Source organism: Nesoenas mayeri (assembly GCF_963082525.1).
Source record: "Nesoenas mayeri genome assembly, chromosome: 18".
Taxonomy (NCBI): Eukaryota; Metazoa; Chordata; class Aves; order Columbiformes; family Columbidae; genus Nesoenas; species Nesoenas mayeri.
Window position 1 is genome coordinate 8,552,356 of NC_137566.1, and position 24,465 is coordinate 8,576,820.

At 48.9% G+C, this 24,465-nt stretch overlaps 2 protein-coding genes across 4 annotated transcripts in view; both read left to right on the forward strand.

The window, feature by feature from the left end:
* Window positions 1–239: 239 nt before the first annotated feature.
* AIF1L (allograft inflammatory factor 1 like) lies at window positions 240–10,874 on the forward strand (the record flags this gene model as incomplete). Its single annotated transcript, XM_080355982.1, has 5 exons — window positions 240–317; window positions 4,830–4,896; window positions 7,800–7,841; window positions 8,968–9,130; window positions 10,787–10,874. The coding sequence occupies 5 exons, from the start codon at window positions 240–242 to the stop codon at window positions 10,872–10,874; spliced, it is 438 nt and encodes a 145-aa protein (XP_080212108.1).
* Window positions 10,875–14,223: 3,349 nt separating this feature from the next.
* Window positions 14,224–24,465, forward strand: part of NUP214 (nucleoporin 214) — a 39,287-nt gene continuing 29,045 nt past the window's right edge. For all 3 annotated transcript variants that reach the window (XM_080356050.1, XM_080356052.1, XM_080356051.1), the window contains exons 1-12: window positions 14,224–14,310; window positions 15,615–15,810; window positions 16,186–16,337; window positions 16,610–16,814; window positions 17,279–17,349; window positions 17,680–17,743; window positions 18,091–18,194; window positions 18,740–18,846; window positions 19,466–19,532; window positions 20,096–20,219; window positions 21,647–21,808; window positions 22,784–23,237. In XM_080356050.1, coding sequence (XP_080212176.1) covers window positions 14,269–14,310; window positions 15,615–15,810; window positions 16,186–16,337; window positions 16,610–16,814; window positions 17,279–17,349; window positions 17,680–17,743; window positions 18,091–18,194; window positions 18,740–18,846; window positions 19,466–19,532; window positions 20,096–20,219; window positions 21,647–21,808; window positions 22,784–23,237 — 1,748 coding nt within the window. In that variant the 5' untranslated portion in view covers window positions 14,224–14,268. The remainder of the gene's footprint in view (window positions 14,311–15,614; window positions 15,811–16,185; window positions 16,338–16,609; window positions 16,815–17,278; window positions 17,350–17,679; window positions 17,744–18,090; window positions 18,195–18,739; window positions 18,847–19,465; window positions 19,533–20,095; window positions 20,220–21,646; window positions 21,809–22,783; window positions 23,238–24,465) is intronic.

The window sequence follows — 24,465 nt, forward strand, 5'->3', positions numbered from 1 at the left end:
CCCGCCTCACTCCGGATCAGGCAGTTCTCCAGCAAGACCTGACCGAGCGGCTGCACTCCGCGAGTAGCCGGCTTACGTCCCCCGGGAAGAGCAGCCCGGAGCGGGGCGGGGGCTGTCAGCCGCCGGTTCTCGGCAGGGAAGGGGTTAACGGGGGGGGGCGGAGGTCCTGCACCACCCGCCCCGCCCGGCCCTGCCCACCCCTATTTAAAGCGGCGGCGGGCTCGGGGCGGCTCCGGGAGATGGCGGTTCCGCGCCGGCCGAGCGGCGGGGGGCTGCGGCGGGCCCCGCAGGACGGGCGGCTGGAGGAGATCAACAAGGTGGGGCCAGGACCACCCCCCCGACTAGAGCCGAGCCGGGGCAGCCCCGCGGGGACCGGGCAGGGGGGCTCCGAGGGGCGGGATGGGGATGGGGGCGGCCGCGCGGGGCTGAGCCGGTGCCCGGCGGGATGGGAGTTGTGGCGGTGCCGGGCGGGGGAGAGCAGGGAGAAGACAGGGGGAGCTGCCCCCTCTTCAGCCTGTGCCCCCTGGGAGGGAAATCCGGCTGGAGGAGGCGGTGGCTCTGCGGGGGTTTGTTCTCCAGCCCCACCGCCCGGGGTGCTCCCCTCGCAGGCTGCTCTTTCTTCTCCTGCGACCACAGCCTGGGCAGGTTCGGGGGGCGGTGCGTGCTCAGGGTCCCGTTGCCACGGAAGTCCCCTTGGGAACGTGCTCCAGCAAGAACAGGAGTTATTGTTCTTCCATCCACTGTATTGAGCACTTCAGTCTCTTCTCCTAGGAGTGAGGAGCATCTGCTGGTCAGAAGAGCTGACTCAAGCCTTTCTAGTTTTTGATTGCAGTGGGTGAATGGGGAGCCCAGGATGGTTGGGTGTCCCACAAGCCTTGGGCCAGGGGAACAGCAGCTCCTGGATTAGTACAAAGTACGCTGGGCTGTGTGCCCTTCATGCTGGGGTCAGGCAAGGTCCTTTCCTGGAGCTTTGGGCTTGCCCTGTCCCTTGCTTGGCATGGCCTGTGGGGGCAGCTCCATTGGCATCTCTCCCAGCTGAGAGCTGTTCTGAAGGTGAAAAGAAGTTTTTAACCTTGAAACCATAAACGATGGGATTTCTAGGGTCATTTCTAGGTGGGCTTGGTGGTCACTTGTTGATATAGCCAGTGGCCCATTGGTGTTACAGGTGGAGAATTCAAAGAGCTGCGTGAGATGAGAACCTGGAAGAGATGGTGGGCTTGCCTTGCCCCCACATTATCTGGGCTGTGGAAAGTGCCAATATGTTCCTTCAGGCAGGGCTGAGATGGTGGAGGTGGAGTTTATGTAGGTCACTGGGAAGGGAATTGGATTATTAGAAACTAGGAGGTGCTGCAGTAGAATAAGAGCAATTGGCTAAAAAGGAGCCTCTGAAACATGCCATGGGCAGGCAGCACAACATGTGCCAAGGAGGCATGTCAATGGGTCTCAACATGTCCCACATGGCCAAAGTGGAGCTGACTCTCGAGTTGGGGGAGGAAGGGAGTGTGTTGTACCTATTGCTGCAGTTTCTGCTGCTGCAGAGCTGTCCCCAGCATCACTTGGGCACAGGGTGGGTATGTGATCCTTCAGCTGGCAGGAGCCGTAGGACTGAGCCTGGGGAGCTGCTGCTGAAGTGCAGCTGCTGTGCCCTAGGGCTGGGGGTTCTTCTTCCTCCCGTGTTCCTGTCCTTCCCCAAAGCAGCCATCACTTCTGCCAGACTTTTTCTCTGTGTGAGGTTTGGGTCACAAAAATGAAACAAGCTACGTGACTTCCCACTGACAGAGGTTAGAGCTGCTTGTTCGTGTCCTTGCTGCCCTGTGTGTTGGCTCAGGGCTAGGAGAGGAGATTTGAGCAGCTAGAAATCAAGCTGTGGATAGCAGGCGTAGCAGCTGCCCATGGATCCAGAGCAGCCGCTGTGCTGCAGTGGTTCTGGGCAGCAAACCCCGGTCTGCTGTTCTTTGCTCGCTCTGCACAGCAGCACTGGGAGAGTTTGCAGTGAGTGTGCAGTGAAGCAACTCGCACCTCCCCCTGACACGGAGCTGACAGGTAAACCTGGGCTGATACTAAGGCTAGAGCCAGGGAGGGGGTTTCCCAAGCCTTGAAGAGCCCCAGGTGTAAAGTGCTCCTAATAAAACCTACCATCAGGCCAAATTCTTATCAGGCTTAGTTTCATTGTCTCATCCTAACACTTTGTTCCCTCCCAGCCCTGTTTTCCTGGCTGGTTTCTACCACAGACGTCTCACTGGGATAAGGGTCTTTGGCAGGCAGCATCCTAAATGCACATGTGCTTCTGAAGGGCTAGTATTGAATTCTGTCTTTTCCAGCTTGAAACACTCCTCTGGGGTCCCCTCTTGGCCGTTCCCCTCTTCCTGGGAAATGGCAATCACATTGTTCAGCCTCGTGCATCAAGGTGGCAAGTCTAATCCAGCACAGATTAGTTTCAACCTAGTTTTACCCTCTAATGCGCTGGGCTGTGGGGATAGAATTCAGCCTGCCAGAGAGCAGGTACCTGCTTTCACATCCAGGGTTGGCACGAGCATCCCTCAGCCCCTTCCCAGCCCCAGCATGTGGGGTGGCTGGTGTCAAGCACTTAAACAGCCCAGTGAGAGCGTGGGCTTCTGGCTGGAGATGCCTTTTTGGAAAGGGAAGAAGGATCTGGCTTTGCTCAGGTGGTCTTGCAGGTAGCTGGGACTTGTGTGGCTGAATTTATTGGCTTAGAAAAGTCAGGCTGTTCAGGGCAGGAGTGGGGGAGAGGCTGGGGCTTAGTAAGCAGTTCTTATTAATAGAACGTGCCTCTTAAAATGGAAGATTTAGTGAAGGGCTTGAGGAGGAACTTCAGCCACTCGGCTGAGTCTGAGTCACTGGCCCTGGGGACTGAATTCCTGTGTGCTATTGTGAGTGTTTGCCTTATCGCAGTGGTAGCCCAGTTTGCATACAATGTAGAGGGTGGAATGCCTTTGAAATATGCTGCCCTGTTGCTTCCTTTGGTTGTGAGCAGAGCTGTGACGCTGGTGGGCTGCCCAGCTCCCCTCCAGTTGAAATGCAGGAGGACTGGGTGCCAGGTATGTGCACAGTGTCACCCATCCTGCTCTCACACCATGCTGCCAGGGGCTCTTGGACCCCTGGGCATGTGTCCCTCAGCCATCCTGTGCACATGTAGTATTCTCTTCCCTTGAGTCTTCACTGTTCCCGTGCTTTCTTGCTCCTGAAGCAATACTGCACTCTGCTCTCATATCCCCTGTTCTGCTGGTAGGTGCAAACTGCTGCTTCTGCAGGAATGAAGCTGTGACCTGGTGGTGAGGAGATGCTCTGGCCCTGTTTTTGTTCTCAGGGATGTTTGGCAGGTTCCTTCTACAGGGGCTGTTCAGTGGTGATGGCAGTAGGTAACATGAATCTCTGGTGACTTCTGCTGTTGGCTGAGCCCAGGTCTCAAAGCTGAATTGGGCCCTTTGTGTTAGGCTGGCAAATGATACCCCTGGGTAGAAATAATTTGAGATAAATGGAGTTGGTAAAGGAGAGTGAAAGAAGGAACTGGGAACATTGCTTTTCACCACAGTTCTCAATTTGACGTGGTGTCCATGGTGATAAGGGAAGTCCGTGTCACGCTGGTTTAGGGGACATGGTCTCTGATGTCCTATCTGGAGTCTGTGAGATGGGAAGAGGGGCTGGCAGTAACTTCTGTCCTAGCTGCCTTCCTACAAAACCTTAGTTTAGCTGCACATAAAGGACTTGCCAAAGCAGTGGTTACCTGGCAGTGAAGGTTTGAGGCATTTGCACATTTGGGTTCCTGATGACTGTGGGGACCTCCTGCAGTCCTGATGCCCCAGTGTCTGCAAATGGGGCTTCTTTTGGATGAGGGGGCCTGTCTTACTTATCACAAATTATGCTGCCCCAGTACTACCCATGTCAGAGACTCTACTATCTTGGAGACCCACTCCTGCCTTCCTTGTGAGGAACAGATGCCCAGAGTGGGGAACAGCCTCAGCCCTCCATCCACTCTAACCCCTGGAGGGGTTTTCTCCAGGACAGGCAGTGCACAAACTGTACAGATGTTAATGATTTCTGCGCTGAAGAATGCGGTGGTGTTGCTGAACACAGACCGAGCTGTGACGCTGCGCTGGGCTCGCTGGGGCTGGGCGGTGTGGGAGGGCAGAGAGACCGGCTGCTCGCAGCTGCGGTGGTGTTGCTGGCAGGGCAGAGCAGCGGAGCTGGCTGTGCGAGTCCTGCTCTGTTCGCTCCAGTACCTGAAGGTTTTTCAGGTGGGGCCAGGGACAAGTGACCAGAACTGACACAAGATTTTCCTCTCCAGAGTCAGGGGGAGAAGTGAATAGGCACTTTGAGAGTGGGTGCCTGTTCCCTTCCCCAAAATACCTGTCCTCTTTTGTTTCCATGGTGTTCTGCGGACTTTGACTCTTCTATTTGCTAGCCCTCAAAGTTATCCAGGAGTTTAAAAACTCTGAGATCAGAGTGCTTTTTGCAAGCAATAGGAGCCCTTGCTGGGAAAAGGTGCCTGATCGATGTGCTGTGCGTGCTGAAGCAGATATATGGGGAGCTGAAACCTTGGGTGCAAGAAAAGGGGGTTTCATGCAGTTATTCCAAAGGCACCTGAGGTCCCGTCCTCCCTCAAGCTGTTGGTGGGAAATCGAGACACCAGGTGCATTATTCCCCTTGCACTGTAGTGTTAATGATAAGGTGTGGAGGGATTAAACCCATTTTCAAGCCTCCTGTCACTGTTACTCAGATGTGGCTCTCTGGGAATTGTGTAGATCTTCTGGATAATGCTGCGTTCATACATGCCCTCTAGAGTGTTTAACTTTTTTTTTCTGCTTTAGGAATTTCTCTGTGACCCAAAGTTCAGTGATGAAGAAGATCTGGAGGAGAAGTTGGCAGTGTTCAAAGGTACGAACCAGTGGGTTTCTGTGTCCTTTCAGCCTGACTGTATGCTCTGAACATATTATTCTCCTCAGCACTTGGACTGTACCAGCCCGAGCTTCTCTGCCAAATACAAGTGACTGAGCTGGGACAGATGGATGGATGGATGCCTCCCCATCGCTTGTGGGACTCAGTGAAATTCCCTGGAGAGGTGGTTTTCCCACACGAATCTTTGTGCTTGGTGAGGCAGGGACATGTCACCCTGCAGCCATCCTGCCTGGCAGCTGCTGGTACTGCAAAACCTGCTGCGTGGACAAAACCCTGGGGAGCAGCGGGAGGACGGTTTCTGTCTAGATACCCAGACAAGCTAGCTGGTGTAATGCACGATGCAGTAGCTGGACTATTTTTTAAGTGAATAGGAGGACCTCTTCCCACAGAGCAGAGGTCTCAGCTGCTTGCTGGAGGAGCTGGGGCCTTTCTCACCCCACAAGTTTCTTTGGTTTGATCTGATCCTTTCCGAGCCCCTTGATACCAGAAGCAACAGCAGTAGCATGTCTCTAGTCCTGGCCAAAGCCTAAGGAGGGTGGGCTGACAGATTTGGGGCTTACGTTTGGGCTGTTTGCTGGGATGGGGGATAGAGAAAGAGCTTAAAAGTGTGGAGTCCTCTGGAGCTTGTCCCCAAAGTGGTTACAGGACAAGATTTGGCAGGGTTGTTCTGGGTGCATCCGCTTTCATTCCAAGCAGTGCCTGAAGGCAGTTGAGAAAACATGCCTTCTGCGTCACACTGCCCTCGAGGTTTGTCCTCAGCCTGGCTCTAACCAAATACAGCCTGACCTTGCTTTCATTTCAGGCGTTGTCCGCTATTTCCCTTTGAATTTTGGCTTTGCAATCCAGCGTGGCTGGGGTTTTGTGATCCCTTACCCTGCCAGGCACAGAGGAGCCTCCCGTGCTCCCTGTCGTTTTTCTGTTGCCTTTTGTATGGCTCTGGCTTTTGGCTGCAGCCCCACATTATTTTTTCCCATCACAATTGGGGCTCTTCAAACATTGCAACTGTAGGTCACAGGCTCAGAATTCCCTGTAACGAGAGCCTTTGGCATCTCCTCGTGAGTTTGCCTCCGTGGCCTGTCCCGCTCTCCAACGCCTCCTCCAACAATCGGCTCATTGTGTGATGATGATGGGGGGAGCGTTTCTTCTCTGTTGTCCTTCCCGCTGCCCTCCCCGGCTGGGGAGCCCCTGTGCAGTGTTTGTGTAAATGCATTTGTGTGGGGAGGGATTGCATAGTTTTGCCCCACTGAATCCCCGCAGCTGGGATGGGAGGGAAAGATGAATGTGCGAGCTGAGGCGTAGAGCATGATGATGTAAAGCTGCCTCTATTCTCGGCGCTTTTGACAAAGTGTCAGCTGAGAAGAAAATAAAACATGTGCTGGGCAGAGACACAGCAGAGTGGGGTTTGTGTCCCCGAACGCATGCTGGGGTGCCTGACCCCCTCCCAGGGAGGCAGCAGCTCATTTGCACAAGGTCATTTTGGCAGGGCAGAGTATGCAGAGGGACAGTTCCACATCAAGCATTGCTTTGGCCCCTAAGCACATGTGAGAGCCCTGTTTTCATCCAGGATTGGTTGCTTAATGCTTGAAGGGAGATGTTTATTTCTGCCCGAAGCACAAACAGCTTTGTTTTGCACGTGGTATTGCTGTATGTCTGCCCCGTTCAGCTCACAACAGCAGCAACCCACCAGGTGAAGACACGCCAAGCTATTCCTCTGCCCATCGGTCCAGCCAACCTGGGACTTTCCTTTCAGAAACACAGGTCCTCAGAAGGCTCTGACGTGTAAAATATCCCCTCTTCCCTTAAATTAACCTGCCACTTCTCTGTTCACACTCATCTGCTTGCTGGTGTCCCTGGAGCAGAGGCAAAAGGGCTTTTTCCCCTTGGGGAAAGGAGCAGCCTGGGAGCTCTCACTCAATTTGAGTGCCCCAAGGCTGTTATGGGGACCGTGAACCGCAGGGCAAGTGGCGATTTCTGCAGCTCAGCGTGGATGGATGGTGGCAGCAGGCATCTTGCTCTTCTCATTTAGCAGAACTGAGATGATGGGGGGCCCCCTGCGGCGCTGGGAGCTCTATGGTCTGTAAGACAGACAAATCCTTGCCTGAAGAGCTTAAAGTCTAAATGGGGAACAGCTAGCAAGGGGGGTAGGAAGCACCAGGTGTGCCACTTCAAAGGTCAGAAGCAGCACAGGACTGAAATCCTGATTTTTCTGACTCAAATCAGTGCTGTCTGTTATGGCATGCTAGCTTTCGTCTTGCAAAGCTAACCAGATCTTCTTGAGCTGGCTCTGCCTTTCTCTGGGGATGCTGGAATTGCCCAATTCAGCAATGTTTGACAGCAGGCTGGAAGAGTGAACAGCCTGCTCTAGCATGACTGTTCCTGGGGATGTTCTTGTCTTTGACCTCTTGATGTGGTCCTTGAGCATCTCTGCTGGCAGGTGCTGCTCTGGCAGCAGTAGAGTCTGTCCCTGGTTATTGCAGGCAACCACGCCATTTAATCCCCCTCCTAATCGGATCAAGCTTCATTTTGGGAGTGCTCAGTGTTTTGTTTTCCTTGCTACTCCTCCTGGGAGGCTGTTCCAGAGCTTTGTTTTTCTGGCTGGAAACCTCTTAATGTTATTCATGGCTAGCTGATACCTTGTTCTCATGCCAGTGTTTTCCTTCAGCTTAAATGAAAAGCAGCCACAATTAAAGAGCACTTAACTCTAGAGCCTTGGAATTGAGATAAGGGTGCTAAACCAGGTCTCATGATGGTCTTCCTCTTTGAACTGTATATCAATCTTATCCCCTCATCTTTTAATTCATTGCTCTAAGCAGGCAGTGCTCCAAAGCCCTGTGTACCTCCTGCTCTAGCATCCTGCTAACTTACTTCTGTGTCTCTTCCAGAGAAGTACATGGAGTTTGACCTGAACAACCAAGGGGAGATTGGTGAGTGACTCAGGGATGCTGGGCTGAAAGAGCAACAGCCTGCTGAGATGATATCTGCTGCTTCCCTCTGTACTGGCGTTGCTGAGGAGGAAAATCTGTGGGCTGCTTCTGTGTCCAGCCTTGTTTGCTCTTGATTCCCAGCCAGGGGTTTCCTTGGCTCTCCAGCCCCTGCCTCTCAGCTTAGGCTTTCCTCACCTGCTTCAAGATCTAAGCTCTTTTTTGTTGTCTTCCTCAGTCTCTGCTTAGTTCCTTCTTTCTGCTCTAAATGCCTTTGATTTTCTTCTACATTTTACTCCACTAAAGCTGCCTTCTCCATCCTCAGCATTTCCAGAAGCTGCAGGGCTTGGGCAGTCCTGGGTTTTGCCTGGCTTGAGGCAGAAGCTGAATGAAACCATGAGCACTTCTAGTGCAGAGAAGCTCTTTGCTTTGCTGGGAGGGGAGCGGAGGGAAGCAGGGGATTTGGGTGTGAGTCTGGCTCAGCTGAGCAGCCCTGGTTTGGGCCCAGAAAGCACCAATTACATAAAAATCCAGCCTTCTGCAGGCCTGGAACGCACATTGAAGTGTAATCACTTGCATGCTGTGCCGTTGCAGGAGGCTGCTGCCTCGCTCCCCTCCTCCACCAGTTCCCCAGCTGAAGTAAAGCCTGCGGGGAGCTGGAGGAAGCCTGACACAGGGCTGCGCTGCCTTTCCGGGAGGGAAGGGGCCACAGGTTGCAAAGCAATGGAAGGAAATGGCCTGTGGTGATGGGCAGGGGCACACACTCCCCACAGCTTATTTCTTTCTGGCTTTAACCCCCGTGTTGCTTCCCTCTTCTCCATTCTTGTGATTCTTGGCACCATGCTCTGAGTTGGAGAGCAGTGTCACCACATGTCTCTGGACCACTTGGAGACTTGTCCCTTTTCTGTGTGCACGGTGCTTTTATTTTGAGCTGCACAAATGGAAAGGGCTGCTCTGTACTGGGCTCTACTGGAAAGCCTCTCTTGGCTTCAGCAACAGCTTTACTGCTTTCAGCCCCTGAGTCTGCAGGTGAAGTGGTCTGAGGTGGGAACTCATGCCTATGTCCCTTGGGTTGGTCTGTGCTCCATGTGGCCACTTCACGGCAACACCGCTTGCCTTGCTCTTGCAGATTTGATGTCTGTCAAAAGGATGATGGAGAAGATGGGGGCTCCAAAGACCCACCTCGAACTGAAGAAGATGATCTCTGAGGTGACTGGAGGGGTTAGTGAGACCATCTCGTACCAGGACTTCGTCAACGTGATGCTTGGGAAACGCTCTGCTGTGCTGAAACTGTGAGTGTCCATGTGGGGGGAGCGGGGGACACACAGGACCTGAGCTGGCATGTTGGGGAGCAGAAGCTGTTCTGCCTAGTGGATATAGAGCCGTGCATGGTTGGTGTTTGCAGAGGGGAGACGAGGACCCTTGTGAAGGGGAATTTGCAAAGGGACACGAGAGGGTGTATAACCCAGTGTCTGGGCTGCGCAGGGTGTGTTAGCACAGCCTTCCTCCCACGTGCTCTGTGCAGGGCGATTCTTCAGTGCTATTCTTCCCCTTTCCTGAGGGCATGCAGGCTCTCAGCACTGTAGGACTTCTTCCTTTCTCTTCCCTGTGGCTTTGGGGACATTGGCTTCCCCTGTGAATGGTGGCAGAGCTTGAGTGGCAAATGATGGTTGTGCCAACACCAGCAGTGCTGGCTCCTGTTTCCCACAGTATGCTCCCACCATGCCTGATTTTGGAGGGATGGGGCAGTAGATGGAGACAGGATGCATAATTGAAACAGCTGGCTTGTGCTGGGAGAGGTTTTCTGCATTACAGGCTGCCAGCACCAGCCTCCCACGGCCCCTCTGCCCCCTCAACAGGGCTCTCAAAGTCCTGCTGTAACAAACTGCTTCCCAACACTTGCTTGGCTCCATCCCCACCCCATTGAAGCCTGACTTTTCCTTTCACAGCCACAGAGGCTGGCCCTGCTTTTATGTCTGTAACCACCGTGAATAGGAGCTGCTCCTCTCCGTCCCCCCTTTCCCCTTTTTGGAGGCGGCTTTAGCAGCACAATCGCTTTCAGGGGAGGTTGGGGGGAAGGATCCTGCGCCCACCTCTCACATGGTCCCTCCAAGTTGGTACATGTTAGGTGATGAGTCTTCTCTCCCCACTGAGTGCCATGTGTCTGCAGGTTGGGATGCTCCCTTGAGCACACACGCTTCTCACATCCCTGCTCCTCTGTTCTTTCTCCATGGACGCAGGCTGAGCCTGCAGCCTGTCCCACATCTTCCACCCTTCCTCCCAACAGCAGCAGTTTTCACAGACGAGTCCCTTCTCTTGCTAACAGACACCCCATTGTCTGTTGGACTCTTTAGAGCAGGAGCAGAAATGTAAAACTCTCCCCAAGAGCAGTGCAGCCCTTTGATCCAGCGGGGCAGCTGGCATTCCCAGCGTAGCTGCCGTCCTCAGGGAGGAAGACAGTGCTGGTGGTTGCAAAATGCTTGAGATTCTTCTGGCCTGTGCCTTTCTCCTTGTCTCTGCCTTTTTTCCTGGCTGTAACTGCTGTCGCTTCTTTGGTGTTGGCTTTTGAATGTTCTGCTGTGTGGCGACGTACAAGGTGGGCCAGGGAGAGTATTTGCTTTTAGACATCAGGAGCACTTAGCGTACATTGTGTACCTGGGGGATTTTGGAAGTGGCTGTCTAAATAAAACGTGCTAATCCTCAGGGTTCTGAGAGGAAAAACCAGCAGAGGCTTTGGAAACTATCTCCTGGAAGCTACTGGAAAAGCCAAGCTGCCTCTGGGCTAGCAGCACTGCCCTCTGATGGCTTTGTCCCCTCTGTTAATTATTGGCTGCACTTTGCATAGGAAGCTGATAAAATAATTCAGCAGATAAAATAATCCCACCCCCAATTACGGGTAAAGATCTACCTGCTTTTTTTTCAGTGGTATTGTTTGTTGTGTTTTGCAGGGTCATGATGTTTGAAGGAAAAGCCAACGAAAGCAACCCAAAACCTTCTGGTCCACCTCCAGAGCGAGACATAGCCAGCCTCCCTTGAAGAGGACAGGCTGAAATATCGGCACTGTTTGCTTTGCTGGTCTATAACAGAGGTTATCTCTGCTTTGTTACTTCTCACTGTGGACAGTCCTAGTTTTCAACTAACATGCCTTAGAGGAACAGCAAGGGAAGCTGGAGACCCCCAGCTCATGTCTTTCTGCTGCATCCCGTAGCCAACTTGATTTGTTAGACAGCAGCTGTAGCGCCAAGTGTAATGTAAGACCAAACAAAAAATCCTGTGATCTTACTCTTTCCTCTGCCCTTCCTGCATTTCTCAGACAGGGAGCCGCTTTCCTCCCAGTGTATGGATTCAGAGCTGTGCTTGTCATGACAGGTGCTGTGCTGCCAGATATTGAGCATTTCTCTAGTAAAGCCCCTGAGAGCAGCTTCATGGGTGCAAAGAAAGTAAGTGCCTTCTCTGCTCCATCCTGCGTTTCCTGGCTTTGGACTAGTTCTTCCCTTCCCGACCCCACCAAAACACATCAGGCTCCCACCTCCGTGACTTAGTCGTGTGCTGGGTGGATGCAGGAAGGTGTGTGGACACCAGAGATCTGCCTGCGCGGTGTTTCAATTGGAGGTGGTGACCGCATATATCTGTCCCCTCCATGGGTCTGTCCTGCAGCCAGATCTCGGTGGGTCCAACACCAGCCGCTGCATGTGAGGGTGGTTAAAGCTCCCCGAGGGACACCCTTCCTGATAAATCTGTGCTTAGATCCGATGGTGAGCGTGACCTCTGAACAGGCGGTTGTCTGTCCTGTCCGTCGGTGTGGAAACAAGCCTGCTGTGACGTTTGCAGCCCTGCAGGAAAGCCCAGGGTGACATCAAACCTTTGGGTGAAGGAAGCTGCATGACCCAACTTGGAAGGACCTGCGAAGGTCCCTTCCAACCCAAGTTACTTTATTCTGAACTGTGAACCCAGTCAGACTGGGATCTGTCCTCACGCAGCCACTCTGTCCCTCTGAGTTCTGCAGACACCCCATTTGTGTTTCAGCTTGGTCTCCTGCAACTCTTGGGGACACTTCCCTCATGGATAAGCCCTCGAGTCTGCAAAATAAGAATGGTTTAAGTGTGGAGTGTGAGCTGGGATCCAGATGTAGCTGGGAGTGTGGTATCCACACGCGGGTTACTGCGGTGATTCTCACTCTATACACTTTCTGGAATCCAGATGTTTGCTCTTTGCCCTTTCCCTACTCTTTTCTTAAACAATCTTGGCAGCTTTGAACTTTTTTTTTTTAATCATGGTTTAATAAATAATTTTTATAAAGGAAATACAGATGATTAACTCTACTAGGCTGATTGTTCCTGCCAAAGGCTGCAGTTTTAAATAAAAAAAACAACATTCTTACTACTGTTTGCATGAAAACCAAAATTGTAATGGAGAGGAAAAAATTAAGAGCAAAAGCAGCACCAGTCTACTTCAAGGACTGAAAATAAATCTTCTGAAGCTCCGCCATGTGTCAGTGTATTTAGTTTAGCTCCTCTGAAGCTTGGTCCATATGATTGGTTGCAGATTAAGCGAGCTGGCTTCCGAGTCTGTTAATATAAACCTTTAAATAGATCCTAGAGATAAGTGTGGGCTGTCTTGATCTGATCTTCATCTGTAATAACTGACTGAATGCCATGGAGTTTGGGTTATGAAAAGCAGAGGCCGCCTCCTGAAAGCTGGTGGTTTGGTTTTTTTGTCTTACTGAAAGCAAGCAGGTGGTGGTGCTTGTTTTAAGGACTAATTTGTTTATCAAGAGCAGATTCTTGTAATGCTTCTCTTCAAAGTGTTGGTTTTTGGGTGGTGTTGGATTTTTTTTGTGGTGTGGGTTTGGTTGTTTTCTTCACTGTCTGCACATGAAGCGATTGCCTGAGGTTCTTATCTGATGTGAGTTATCAAAATGCAGACCAGGCTTCCTGGGGGAATGGCTGGGTGCACTTATTCCATGTGTTCCTCAAAAGGACAGAACTGCCCTCAGATCAGAGCCCTGTGTCTGCTTTCTGCTGCCTGGCAGCCTCTGGGAATGCACCTGCTTTTCCAGGCTGTGTTAAAGCCATTGTTCGGTTAGAAAATAAAGGTAGCGCATTACACGAGGGAAATTTGGATGCTGGTTGCCACACACAGTTTAGGTCACTGCCCAAAGCCATCACGGCTTTTGTCTCTGTGGAAATTCTCCTCCTTCTGGTCCTGGAAAAGACACGCATGACCTGCCAGAGCTGGAAACTGCATTTCTCAGGGTGTCCTTGTCCCCACAGGTCTAAGTGCTAAGGTGACACCCCCCTGTGCTGGCACAGTGTGATGGCTGAACCCTCTGAAATTGAGGCAGGAGGGAGCAAGGGAAGAAATCCTGCTGTGAGTGGGAAAAGCACTTCTTCCTGCTCACGTTTCCAGCTAGGTTGCATGTAACCAGAGGTGTATGGAACTGTGTGCTCTTGCTGCTGCCCAGGCTGATGGCGCAGGATCCGCTTAGAGCTGCAGAGCCACTGGATTCCTGCTGTGGAAAGTGTGGCAGCCCCTTCCCAAGGGCTGAGGGACAGCGTGGAGCAGCTCTTCACCAGCCCCACCATGGCACAGCCAGGGAAGTCCACAAGTAAAGACATTTCTAAACCAGAGTTGTAAGATTTCTGTTTCCAGAGGTTATATACATGCAGACCATACATACTCTTTCATTTCCAGGAAACCCTTGACATATCTATCACATTTCTTGGAAACATTTGGCACAGGTAAATGTCCACAGTGCACGTCCAATGATCCAGTGATCTTTTGAAGGTTGAAGGAGGAAGAAAGCGTTGTCTTCACGTTGTCCTTGGACTGAACTCATGTCCTGGGCACTCGTGGTTCCTTTGTTACCCGACTTGCAGCCATACACAGTCTGAACCGGTTCCTGCTCTGGTTTTGTCCCTTTAACCCCTCAGAGCAAGCACCTTGTCCTTCAGCCCTCTCCTGCTTGTCCTAACACACACCATTCCTGTGACCTAACACCTAATAAACACCTGAAGTCTATCAAACTTATTTTTATTAACTTATTTCTATCACTCACGTTGGATTTCGGGTACTAGCCATGCCCTGTCCCCAGCGGGTCTGTCCCCTCTGGACCCCCGCGTGTGGCCACGACCACGGAGGCAGACGCTGCCTCACAACATAACGAACCAAGGGGTTATTAAACACACCCGCTTGCCAAGCAGCCTCTTCGGCCCCCAGGGGTGGCGTTTATGGCCCCGTTCTCCAGCCCCGGGGGGACCCGGCGCCGCCGCAGCTGCGACACAGCGCAGCCCGCTGGAGGACTCAAGCCACCGCGGAGCATAAAGAGCTGAGGGCTAGAGCGGCCCCGCCGGAAGCGGAAGTGAGCGCACTGGCGGCGCGCGGGGGTTTCCCGGCCGTGTCGCAGGGCCGCGGGAGCGGTGGTGCCGCCATGGGGGACGATATGGACGTGATCCCCGAGCGGGAGATGAAGGTGAGAGGCGGGAGAGAGCAGGGGGACTCTGAGGGGGCAGCCCCCGGTGGTGAGGGGATGGCAGGCGGTTTGGCTCGGGCTGGTTTAGGCCGGGAGGGGCTGACAGACCGTGGAGGGGGTCGTCTGGGCCCATGAGGGAGCGGGACTTGGGGAGGACTTGTCCTGCGCCGTGAGGGGAGGTGGGCTGTGAGAGAGACTTGACTTGGGCTGTGGGGCTGGCAGGCCGGTGGTGGGGGCATTTCCAGGCATCCTTGTGAAGCACCTGAGGAATTTTCAGCTGAGTCCGGTACCAGCCTGTGGAGTGGAAGAGAGAGGGGATGGCGCGGCCTGTGGTGAGGGGGAGCTTGGTAGCACCCGGGGAGGGAGAGGCACAGTGTGCCGGTTGGTGAACTTTATTTTGGGAGAGGAGTGGTGTGTTTCCCAGACCTGTCAGCATGTCTTGTGCTGGGAATCTCCTGCTTTGGGGCACAGTATGTGTGATTATTGCCTATGGGACAGTGTAAAGGAGAGTCTTGCTGTGTGGTGCCAGCCAAGCCCATCGCTGTGTCTCCAAAGTTTTGCTGCGAGACTTTATAAATGAGGACACGGGGTTCAGATTCCTGTAGCCCAGGTGGATCTTCCTGCAGCTGCTTTCTGCTCAGGCCTCTTCAAAAACAAGAGACTTCAGCTGTTTGTTTTGCAGAAGGTTCTGAGTTGCCACAGCCTTCTCAGGTTGCAGGAATGTACTTATTCAGTGCTTTGGCAATAACTTGGAAATAAAACTCAGGTGGTTGATTTGAGTTACTGACATTCAATCCAATGCTCAGTTCAACAATTGGCACCTTGGGAAGAGACTCATTCCTAAGTGCAACCTCAGGTTTTGCATGCTGGTAGTGCAACTGCTGTTTCTTAATTCAGTCTGTAGTTTGGGATTTTGTATTCCTTGCTCTGCTTTTCTCTTCCTCCTTTTACAAAAGGACAATGTAAATTATGAGATAAGTGAATGCAAAAAGCCCAAGTTTGTTTATACAAAGTAATTGCTGGGGGTGGGTGGAAGGGAATAACTGTATCTGTTCTGTATGTCATTAATTACAGAAGAAAACAAGGATTCATCTAAGCAGGTATGTGCTTTGTAGCTTTAAGGCAACAGGGTTTTTTCAGTCATGTTATATCTCTGCTCTGTCCCCAGTGGGTGGGGACCCTGCCTTGGCAGGTGTTTTGTATTTCTTGTGGAGAAACCTTGCAACTTACTGTCTAGAGAAACTGAAGTAAACCATCCTCTGCATGAGCATGTGTACAGCTGCTTCCCAACTCTCTCACAACAGGACTTTCAGTTCAGAGCGCTGAAGAAGGTCCGCATCTTCGACGCTCCTGATGATCTTCCAAAAGAGCGCTCCAGCCTCCTCGCAGTGTCTAACAAATACGGGCTGGTCTTTGCTGGTGGAGGAACCAGTCTGCAAATCTTTCACACCAAAAATCTTCTCATGCAGAACCAGCTGGGAGAAGATCCCAATAAAATCGGTAAGGGATGTCTCGTGGTCTTTCCGGAGGCAGATTTGTATGGGCTTTTCTGATCTGATAGTTGTTGGGAACACATCACTGGGGTGCTGCTGTTCAGGCATCATTCAGGTTTGGCCATCTGTACTTAATTTTCCTCCAGGTTACTGAAGAAGGGAAGTGGAATTTTCTTAGGAATTTGGCAACTCTTGAGACTGTATTGATAGAGATGAAGGGAGTTGCTTTCACTCGGTTTTTCTACATTAGCTTTGAGAGCCACTGTTAATAAGACTGGTAATTTTTGCATAAACTTGTTCTAGTGCTATTATTTTACAAGAACAGTTATTGTTATTTATATTAATCCCATTCATTCTATCTTCCCTTTTTTTGTGTTTTAAGTGGAGAATGTTCAGAGTACCTTAGTTCCCATGAAGTTTCCTGTGCAGCACCTGGCTCTGAGCTGTGATAATCTCACACTGTCTGTCTGTATGATGTCCAGTGAGATCGGTTCCTTCGTTGGCTTTTTTGATGTCCGCACGTTCTTAAATCAGGTAAAACATGTGCAAAGTGGATTTGCTTTTTGGTTTGGTTTGGGTTTTTTTTTGAGAATATAACAGGAGGAGAGACATAGCTTGGGTGGGACTTTCTGTCTCTCTGTGGGAGGTGACTTGTAAAGGAATTGTTCAGTAAACTCAGAATCTGCTTCTTATATTTATCAGTCGTTACTGTATAGGAGAGTCAAAACTGCTTTGAATTATGACTTTAGGAGAACTTGGTTTTGTGCTCAGCTTTGACCATCTCAAGTATTTGTCTTTTCTAAAAGGCAAAACAGCAGAAACGTGCATTTGCGTATCACAAACTGGCCAAGGACGCGGGGAATGGAGCGATGGTCAATGACCTGAAGTGGAACCCCGCCAGCCCTGCCATGGTGGCCATCTGCCTGTCCGATGGCAGCATCTCCGTCCTGCAGGTCACGGACTCTGTGAAAGTGTACGCCACGCTGCCGTCCTCCGTCGCCGTTACATCTGGTGAGTGGCAGCCCCAGACAGAGAAGAGTAGAAGTGAAGATAGCTGTAAAAAGGCTGTTTGTCTCAAGGGGAGGTTTCTCTAAAAAAATTCTCAAAAAGGAAGTATCTAAACTCCTTAAGACTTGGAAAAATGTCTTACAGTATATCTGCTCTTTCCCAGTTGATTGGGGGAGCTGCATCTTGTGGATTAATCAAATGTTTTCACCTGTGGTTTGTGCTGCCTCAGACTTGACTGTGATTTCCAAGGAAGCATGCAAATAGGTCTCGTCATCAATTGTTTTTTGATATGTGCAGTCTTGCATTCTCTGTGACTGAGTGAACCCCTGCTTGTTTAATTCAGATTCATGCTATTCTGCAGGGGGAAAATTGTGGGTTTAAATTGTTGGTCCTCCTGCTTTTGTGGGGCCTTGTAACTCTCCAATTCCTTAGTGCTAACAAAATTGTCTTTTTTTTTTTTTGCTTAGTGTGTTGGAGCCCAAAGGGAAAACAGCTGGCTGTAGGGAAGCAAAATGGCACAGTGGTGCAATATCTGCCTGTAAGTGTTGTTGCTAGTAAAGTTTTATGTCTGCTGAGTAGTTTGTTTTATTTTCTTTGCATCGCAAGCTACAGAATTTAGTCAGGTGGCACATGGTGTGAGCCATGTGAAGCTGCCCAACCCCTCTGGTAAATATTAAAGGGTTTTAGACCAATGCTGGGTTTAAGATTTGCACCTGCCACTTAAATGTTATGATTTCAGAGTGGCATGTGGTGAGTGTTAAAGAGTGGATGAGTTGCTCTAAACCAGTTCTCTGGGCTTTCTGCAAACCTTGCAATTGACTTCGTTTGGTGCCTTTTTCTTTGAATTTAAGGGTAGTTTTATTTGCAGAATCTACAGGAGAAGAAAGTAATCCCTTGTCCTCCCTTTTATGACTCGGACAATCCTGTTAAAGGTACATATTTTTATTTCTTCTTTTAAAATACTATTACTCATTCCTCCTCATGTTGTTTTTAGTTATAACCGTACCAGTGTCCTATGCTAGTTACATAATTGCAGTGTGGTTTTGTTCATTCATTTAATTTGGATATGCTAAACCATAATCCCTGTTTGGAAACAGTAGCGTCATGTTTTGCCTGTGATATCATGAAGCAAATCCAATACATTCTTTTGGTTAGTGTTTGAAATTTCTGGGATCACACAGTTTTTGTCCCTAATAAGATTGATGTTCTGCAGACAGATCATTAAAAGGAAATATCCTGGAGTATTCCTGACTGAGGTATTTGTTTCCTTCTCTTTCAGTTTTGGACGTCCTGTGGATTGGCACATACGTTTTTACTATTGTGTATGCAGCGGCTGATGGGACGCTGGAAACGCCTCCGGAAGTGGTTGTAGCCATATTGCCTGTAAGTGCCAGCAAGTCACAATGACAGAAGTGTTTGTTGCTTGTTATTAACTTGTTTATTACAATGACAAGTTGCTTTTATTATTCACATTGGCATCGTGTAGGATTTGAGTTTGGTACTGCTGTGAATCGTGGGTTTAGGGGGACTGGGTGGAGGTTGTATCCACTTGAAAGCCGATCAGTAACCTGTTCTCTGCCAAGATCAAACTGGGAACACTTAGGAAGAAAACCTTGCCTGATGTAGAGTCCTGACACATGTTTTTGTTTAGGTTAGGGAGATTTTTAGGCCTGATGATATGCTCTTATTTAGTATCAGGTTATTAATTGCTGAGGGTGTTGTGAGATGTAGACTCTTTATTGTTCCTTTATATTTTGGAGGAGAGTTTGTGTTTGTTTACTTTGTTCTTTATTTTTCAAGTGGTCTCACGATGCTGGTTCTCTCTTGAAGTATGTGGCAATTATTGGTGTACCCTGATACAGTCATATTTATGGGAGAATTACTTGATTTCTGCATTGGAAGGTAAATTACCAATGTTGGTCTTACAGAAAAAGGAAGAGAAGCGACCAGAGAAGTTTATTAATTTCATGGAGCCTTGCTACGGGAGCTGCACAGAGAGACAGCATCATTACTTCCTCAACTACGTTGAGGAATGGTGAGTGGCAGGAATCACGGCACAGCCTTTGCCTTGTGCTGCGTGTCTGAGTGCGCTTCTCAGTTGTTGTGTTCCTCCCTTTTGTAAACTATATCTAACTTGAATATGAGGTGAATGAAATTGTTATTTAGAAAATGCTTTGTGGAAGTACAGCTAATTTCTCCTGCAAGCTTTATCTCTGTGCCAACATACTGATCTGTCTTGTGAGAATACTTATTATTCTTTAAAATCTGTCATAACCATTTCCCTTGAGATTGTAAGTCATAGGTTGGGTAAAGCATGAACTTGTTTTCTCCCTTAATTGTCTATCTGTGTGAAGAAGCTGCTTCTAACTTTTCTACTACCTGACTTGGACCATAATTATTTATGATGATACAGTGGCTGCCAAATCACTGTTAGGCAAAGAGTTTCAGCCCCTGTTGACTGCTTTTAAAGAAAAAAAAAAATCCACAGTGGTGTAGCGAATCGTATTTCCCTCATCTTGGGAGGAAAAGTCAGTTCTATCTTATAAATTGTATTCCTAGTTACAAATTTATATAGATAATAAAGAACTGTGGAACTGGGGACCTTGCCTTGGATCCTCATGTTGGTTTTAACCCACTTGTGTCCATGCTTACAGGGATCTAGTTCTGGCAGCTTCGGCAGCTTCCACAGAAGTCAGCATTCTTGCCAGACAGGGGGATCAGGTAATGTTCTTGTTCCTGTTGCATTTGTCCATATGTACCTTCCAATTCTAGAAAATCTAAGCAAGTATAACCTGTGTAAGAGCTGGAATACAAAGAGATGGTATATTTGAAAAAAAACAAACAAACAACAGCCAAAAGCCAAAAAAACCCCTTTCGTTTTACATCTGAGTTGTACAGAAACTTAGTTCATAGATGAATGAGAGATTTGAGTGACGCAAAAGTATAAACTGAAACACAGTGTCTTGTGGACCAAGCGCCATTATTCACTTGGTAGTCTCAAAATTTGGTCCAACTCACTATAATAAAGTGATTCATGTGAGGTCATTAATTGAAGTTAAACATTAAAACTGTATGACCTCACTGAACTCTGACATGCAATGATGTGTGAGAAATCACACACAAATCTGTGAAGAGCCTTGACATTATATGTTAATCTGACAAATTTAAGTAAATGCTCTCTAGCTTTTTGTGCAGTCTTATCTTTCAATTGTAGTGGTCTAGAGTTCTGAGGAAGGCCGACCGCATGAAAACAGAAGTCAAAATAATAGCCTTGCTTTTTGCAGAACTGGGAATCATGGGTTTTGGAGGACTCCAGCAGAGCAGAACTTCCTGTGACAGACAAGAGCGATGACACTCTGCCTGTTGGCGTTGCTGTAGATTACACCAGTAACATGCCCATCCCAATCAGTAAGTCCTGTTAGTCTTTCTTGTGGAATAGTCCAATAATAGCAATATATGAGAGATTTTTGAGGGGCAGCCTGGTTCTCAGGGTTCTAGGGAATTACTCTGAAAGGGAGACTGACAGAGAATCCATCCTGCCTTTTCATACCAAGCCCACAGCGCATGTAGGCTTACTTCTATGTAAGGCTTCAAATGGCAAAGTGTTAAATAAAATACAGTTCTTCCTCAAAGTTTTTGGCAGCCTGGGATACTGCACTAGTAGACATGGCAAACAGAGCACCTGAGTTATGTCTGTGTTTCACAGAGCTGGGATAACAGTGAGTTTAAAGGAGTTATATTCTAACACCGGGGATTTTGGACAGCCTGGGAGGCTTGCTTTCTTCTTGTAGCTTATGTCATTTTGCAGAACTGTTTTGTATGAAGTACATTTGTGCTGATCTAAAGGAAAAGTGGGTTAGTTTCAAAGCCAGAAAGAAACAGAGATCATGGAGGTGAATGCGTAGGTTTTAATTCTGCATTAGAGCACAGGGCGTGCACTGACTGAACCCTGCTGTGCTCTACATCTCCCCAGTTCCATTATTGCTGTACCTTCTGTGCTGCCTGAAGGCTCTTCAAAGCACCTTGTCAGAGGCTGAAGCTGAAACTACATTTGAGCTATTGTGTTGTACCTTAGTGAATTCTGAATACTCTCCCTTGAAACCCAGAGACAGATTGAAATAGAGATGCCTTCAGGCAGAGTCGAAGGTACTGCAGTCAGGAGTTCCTGAAGAGCACAGGGGGGTGCCGATTAACTGAGAACTTTACCTGGCTGAAAACTTACAGAAGGGAATTGAGGTCAACCTTTGTACTTGAATGAAAAATGGATTTTGAAGCATTTTCTCTCTTAATCTGTACAGTTATTGGATTAAGAAATCTGTCAGGGCAGCTTTTTTTAACACCAAGTTGTGCTGCTGTAGAGTTTTTAGAAAGGTTTTTGGAGAAGCCTTTTGCACATTCTCTGTGCTCTCACAGGCTGCAATCAGCTTGATTTTTAGCTGCACGTTAATTGGCTTTGCAGTTAACAGCAAGTTTGGATTTCAAAGAAACCTCATTTGTCTTGGAGCTTGTTCCCATGTGGAACCTACCCTTCTCTGGCATGGTTTTCTTGAAGAACTGATAGATAGGTAGAGAAACACGGCCATCCACTGCACTGCCCGACAAACAAAGCACCGTGAGCATAGCAGATTTTTCATTAAGTCAGAAATAGCAAGGGATAAAGAAGGAAAAAAAGAGAATTGGGTATTCACGGGAAAGGGAACCAAGATACAGGTGAAAGACAGAAGGGTGAAATGTAATAAATACTGTGCTAAGCAAGTCATGTGAAGGTGCCAATGCCAGTAGGAACAGAACAGGAAACTTTGGCTGTGGGATTTAACCTACGTGGTCTCTGGCAGGTGACGAGAAGACCCTTCCTCCAGCTCCAGTTCTGATCTTGTTGTCTACGGATGGTGTGCTCTGCCCATTTTACATGATCAACCAAAACCCAGGGGTCAGATCACTTCTTGTGACCCCAGAGCCGTTGCCGTTAGTAGGGGAGAGAGTTCCAAAATCGACAGGTAAGTGCTCCAGTGGGTTAGGGAAACACTTGCATTTGTGGATCTTTGTCGTCTTCATCTGTAAGTGGTCACGGAAAAGACTTTCTTTTTTTTTTCTTTATAGTGATAACGGGGAGCAGTTCTTGAGTGTTTTGGCCCCTCTGCGGAATGAGGCCAAAGCAATTCTAGGAGGCCCTTTGCCCAGCTTTGGGGTGTGTGACTGGGACTGCAGCAGTGACAGTGGGCTCTGCCTGAGGACAAGGATCAAGCACTGTGCAGAGCCAGAGCAGGGTCTGTGTGCTTGAGAGACGTGATGGTTCTCCTCCATATGTTTTGCCACAGGAGACCATGAGATGAACTAAAGTGTTTGGCTGAAGCAAAAGCTCATTTTAAACAGTAGCTTTTCACAGCACTGTGAAAATTGTGTTAGCAGGTGAAAAGTTGTCAAGGTTTAAGGCAAGGCGACTCCGCTGGGAGTAGTAGTTTTATCCGAGTTATGTGTTGCCATATGAAGTGTGAGGTGGGCAGGTAAAAGCTGATTGTGTTGCTTGTCTGCAGGCAGGCAGTAATAATTGCAAACCCACCATTTCCTTCCCTAAGCCCAAATTTGCTTCTCCTTCCCCAAAAAGAATGCTTTTATTTGGCAGCCTGCCTCCCTGCAGCACTGGCCAGCTTCTGCGTTGACAGCCTGTTTTATTTGAGATGGCAGGAACCTCATCAGAATCAATGGGGAAAAGTGAAGCCTTTTCATGAGAAATTCGAAACAACATTAATCTAGACAGACTGTAGTATTGATCGTGGCTTGGACTTGGTGCAGTTTCTGTATCACTTAGTGGGTTTGGGGACTGGAAGCCTGACTCTGTCATCTCTCTTCCTCACTGTCTGTCCAGTGAGCGAGATAGTGCTGAACTGTCCCCATTTGACCTTGCGATACCTTCTGCCATTAGTCACTGCTGCCAAACGAGTCTCCTCCTTCCCCATTTGTCTTTTCTGCAGGAAGTACCGCCACGACTCCAACCACTTCTCCAACTTCTGGAAAGACTGACACAGCACCGGGTGTTGCTCTGGCTGCGCCTGCCTCAAGTCAACCCCCGGCAGCGGGTGGAGCGGCTGCTTTTTCCTTTGTGGCTTCAGCTGTGAAGACGCCTGGTACTACGGGCAGTGATCCTTCGTCTTTCTCCTTTGCCACCGATGCCTCCAAGCCAGCTCTGGCTCCCAGTCTGACTGGAGCAGCAACGTTCTCCTTCTCCTCTCCTCCTAAGGCATCTGTGACTCCTGCACCTTCTGTAGTCACCACCACAGCTACTGCCACCTCCTTTTCATTTGGATCTGTGAACTTTAAACCAGCTGCAGAAAGCTCACCTGGGCCACCAGTCTCCACAACACCTGTTGCACAGAAGTCATCTTTTGCACCTTCAGCTTCTGCAGTCAAAGTGAACCTCAATGAGAAGTAAATACAGTACTTAATGCAGTGGCTAGACACTTGTTAAATTGCATGGATGTGAAGATGGTTTCTGGCTTTTTGCCCTGACAGCTGTTCCCCATGCTCCCAAGGAAGCACTGAGGAAGGCTCTCTTTATGCCACACATGGCTGTCTTGCTCTGAAAAACTTCTGTGCTTCCCATACCAGAGGTTACATTCATGGACAAAATACTAGTGGAGGGAAGATGCAAAAATTAGAGTGATAATTTACCAAATTGCCAGAGACCTAGTTGTTTCGTGTCTGATTTGTAGGTGTCAAACAGTAATTCTGTGCCTTGGTTTGGCTCAAATCATGGTTAAAGGCTCTTGGGAACAATGGGGTTTGAAATCCTTTATGTCTGGAACTGGTTTAGGTGTGGTGGTGATAGCGCAAGTTTCTTTGTTGAAGGTTCCTTACCCCTGACCTAAAGAGTAACTTGCAGATCTGACAGGAAGCTGTATCTATAGCTGATAGATTTCTTTTCCCCTCCTGTGTTCAGTGGAGCGGGTGGGTTTGTTCTCAAATGGATGCTTGCTCACTGAACACAAGATCTGAAATCTTCAAAGCTTGTTCATGCCAACTGAAGGAAAACTCATATCAATTAGAAACTGCAGAACAGATTTGAGCGATAAGTGCTCTCAGATTTCATATACCGACTCTCCCCTCCAACTCCTGAGACTTGCTATCTTTTTTAGGGGAAATCATTTAAAACACAGACCTATGTTAATTGGAGTTGTTTTCTGTGGAGAGCAATTCTAATGTAAACGCATCATAAGAAATTTCTGATGGTTCAAATGATTATTTTTTTAATTAGAAAAATCTTTACTACACCAGGATCTGATGGTAGCTCTTTCAGCTTTTAAAATTTTATATTTTGTCTATAAAGTAAATGATATGCTTGTGAATTGGCTATTTAAATTGCCTGCCTTGAGGAGCTGAGTTTGCAGATGAATGGAATTTCATATTTTGCAAAACTTCTAGTTTAGCATTGATGCAAGGATGACACTGAAAGACACCTCAGATTTGCTACAGGTGGTGCTTTGGTGTGAAATAATGAGATGCATTTTGAAGCAGAGTAGTATTTCTTGTTGGTGTTTGGCTTTTGCTCACTAGGTGGGTCTATAGTAGCAGGCTTGGTGCTTCCATATATTCAGAAATGATCCTGAATGGCTCCTTGCCACTGTCTCCAGAAGCTACACTTTTAAGTTTGTGTCTG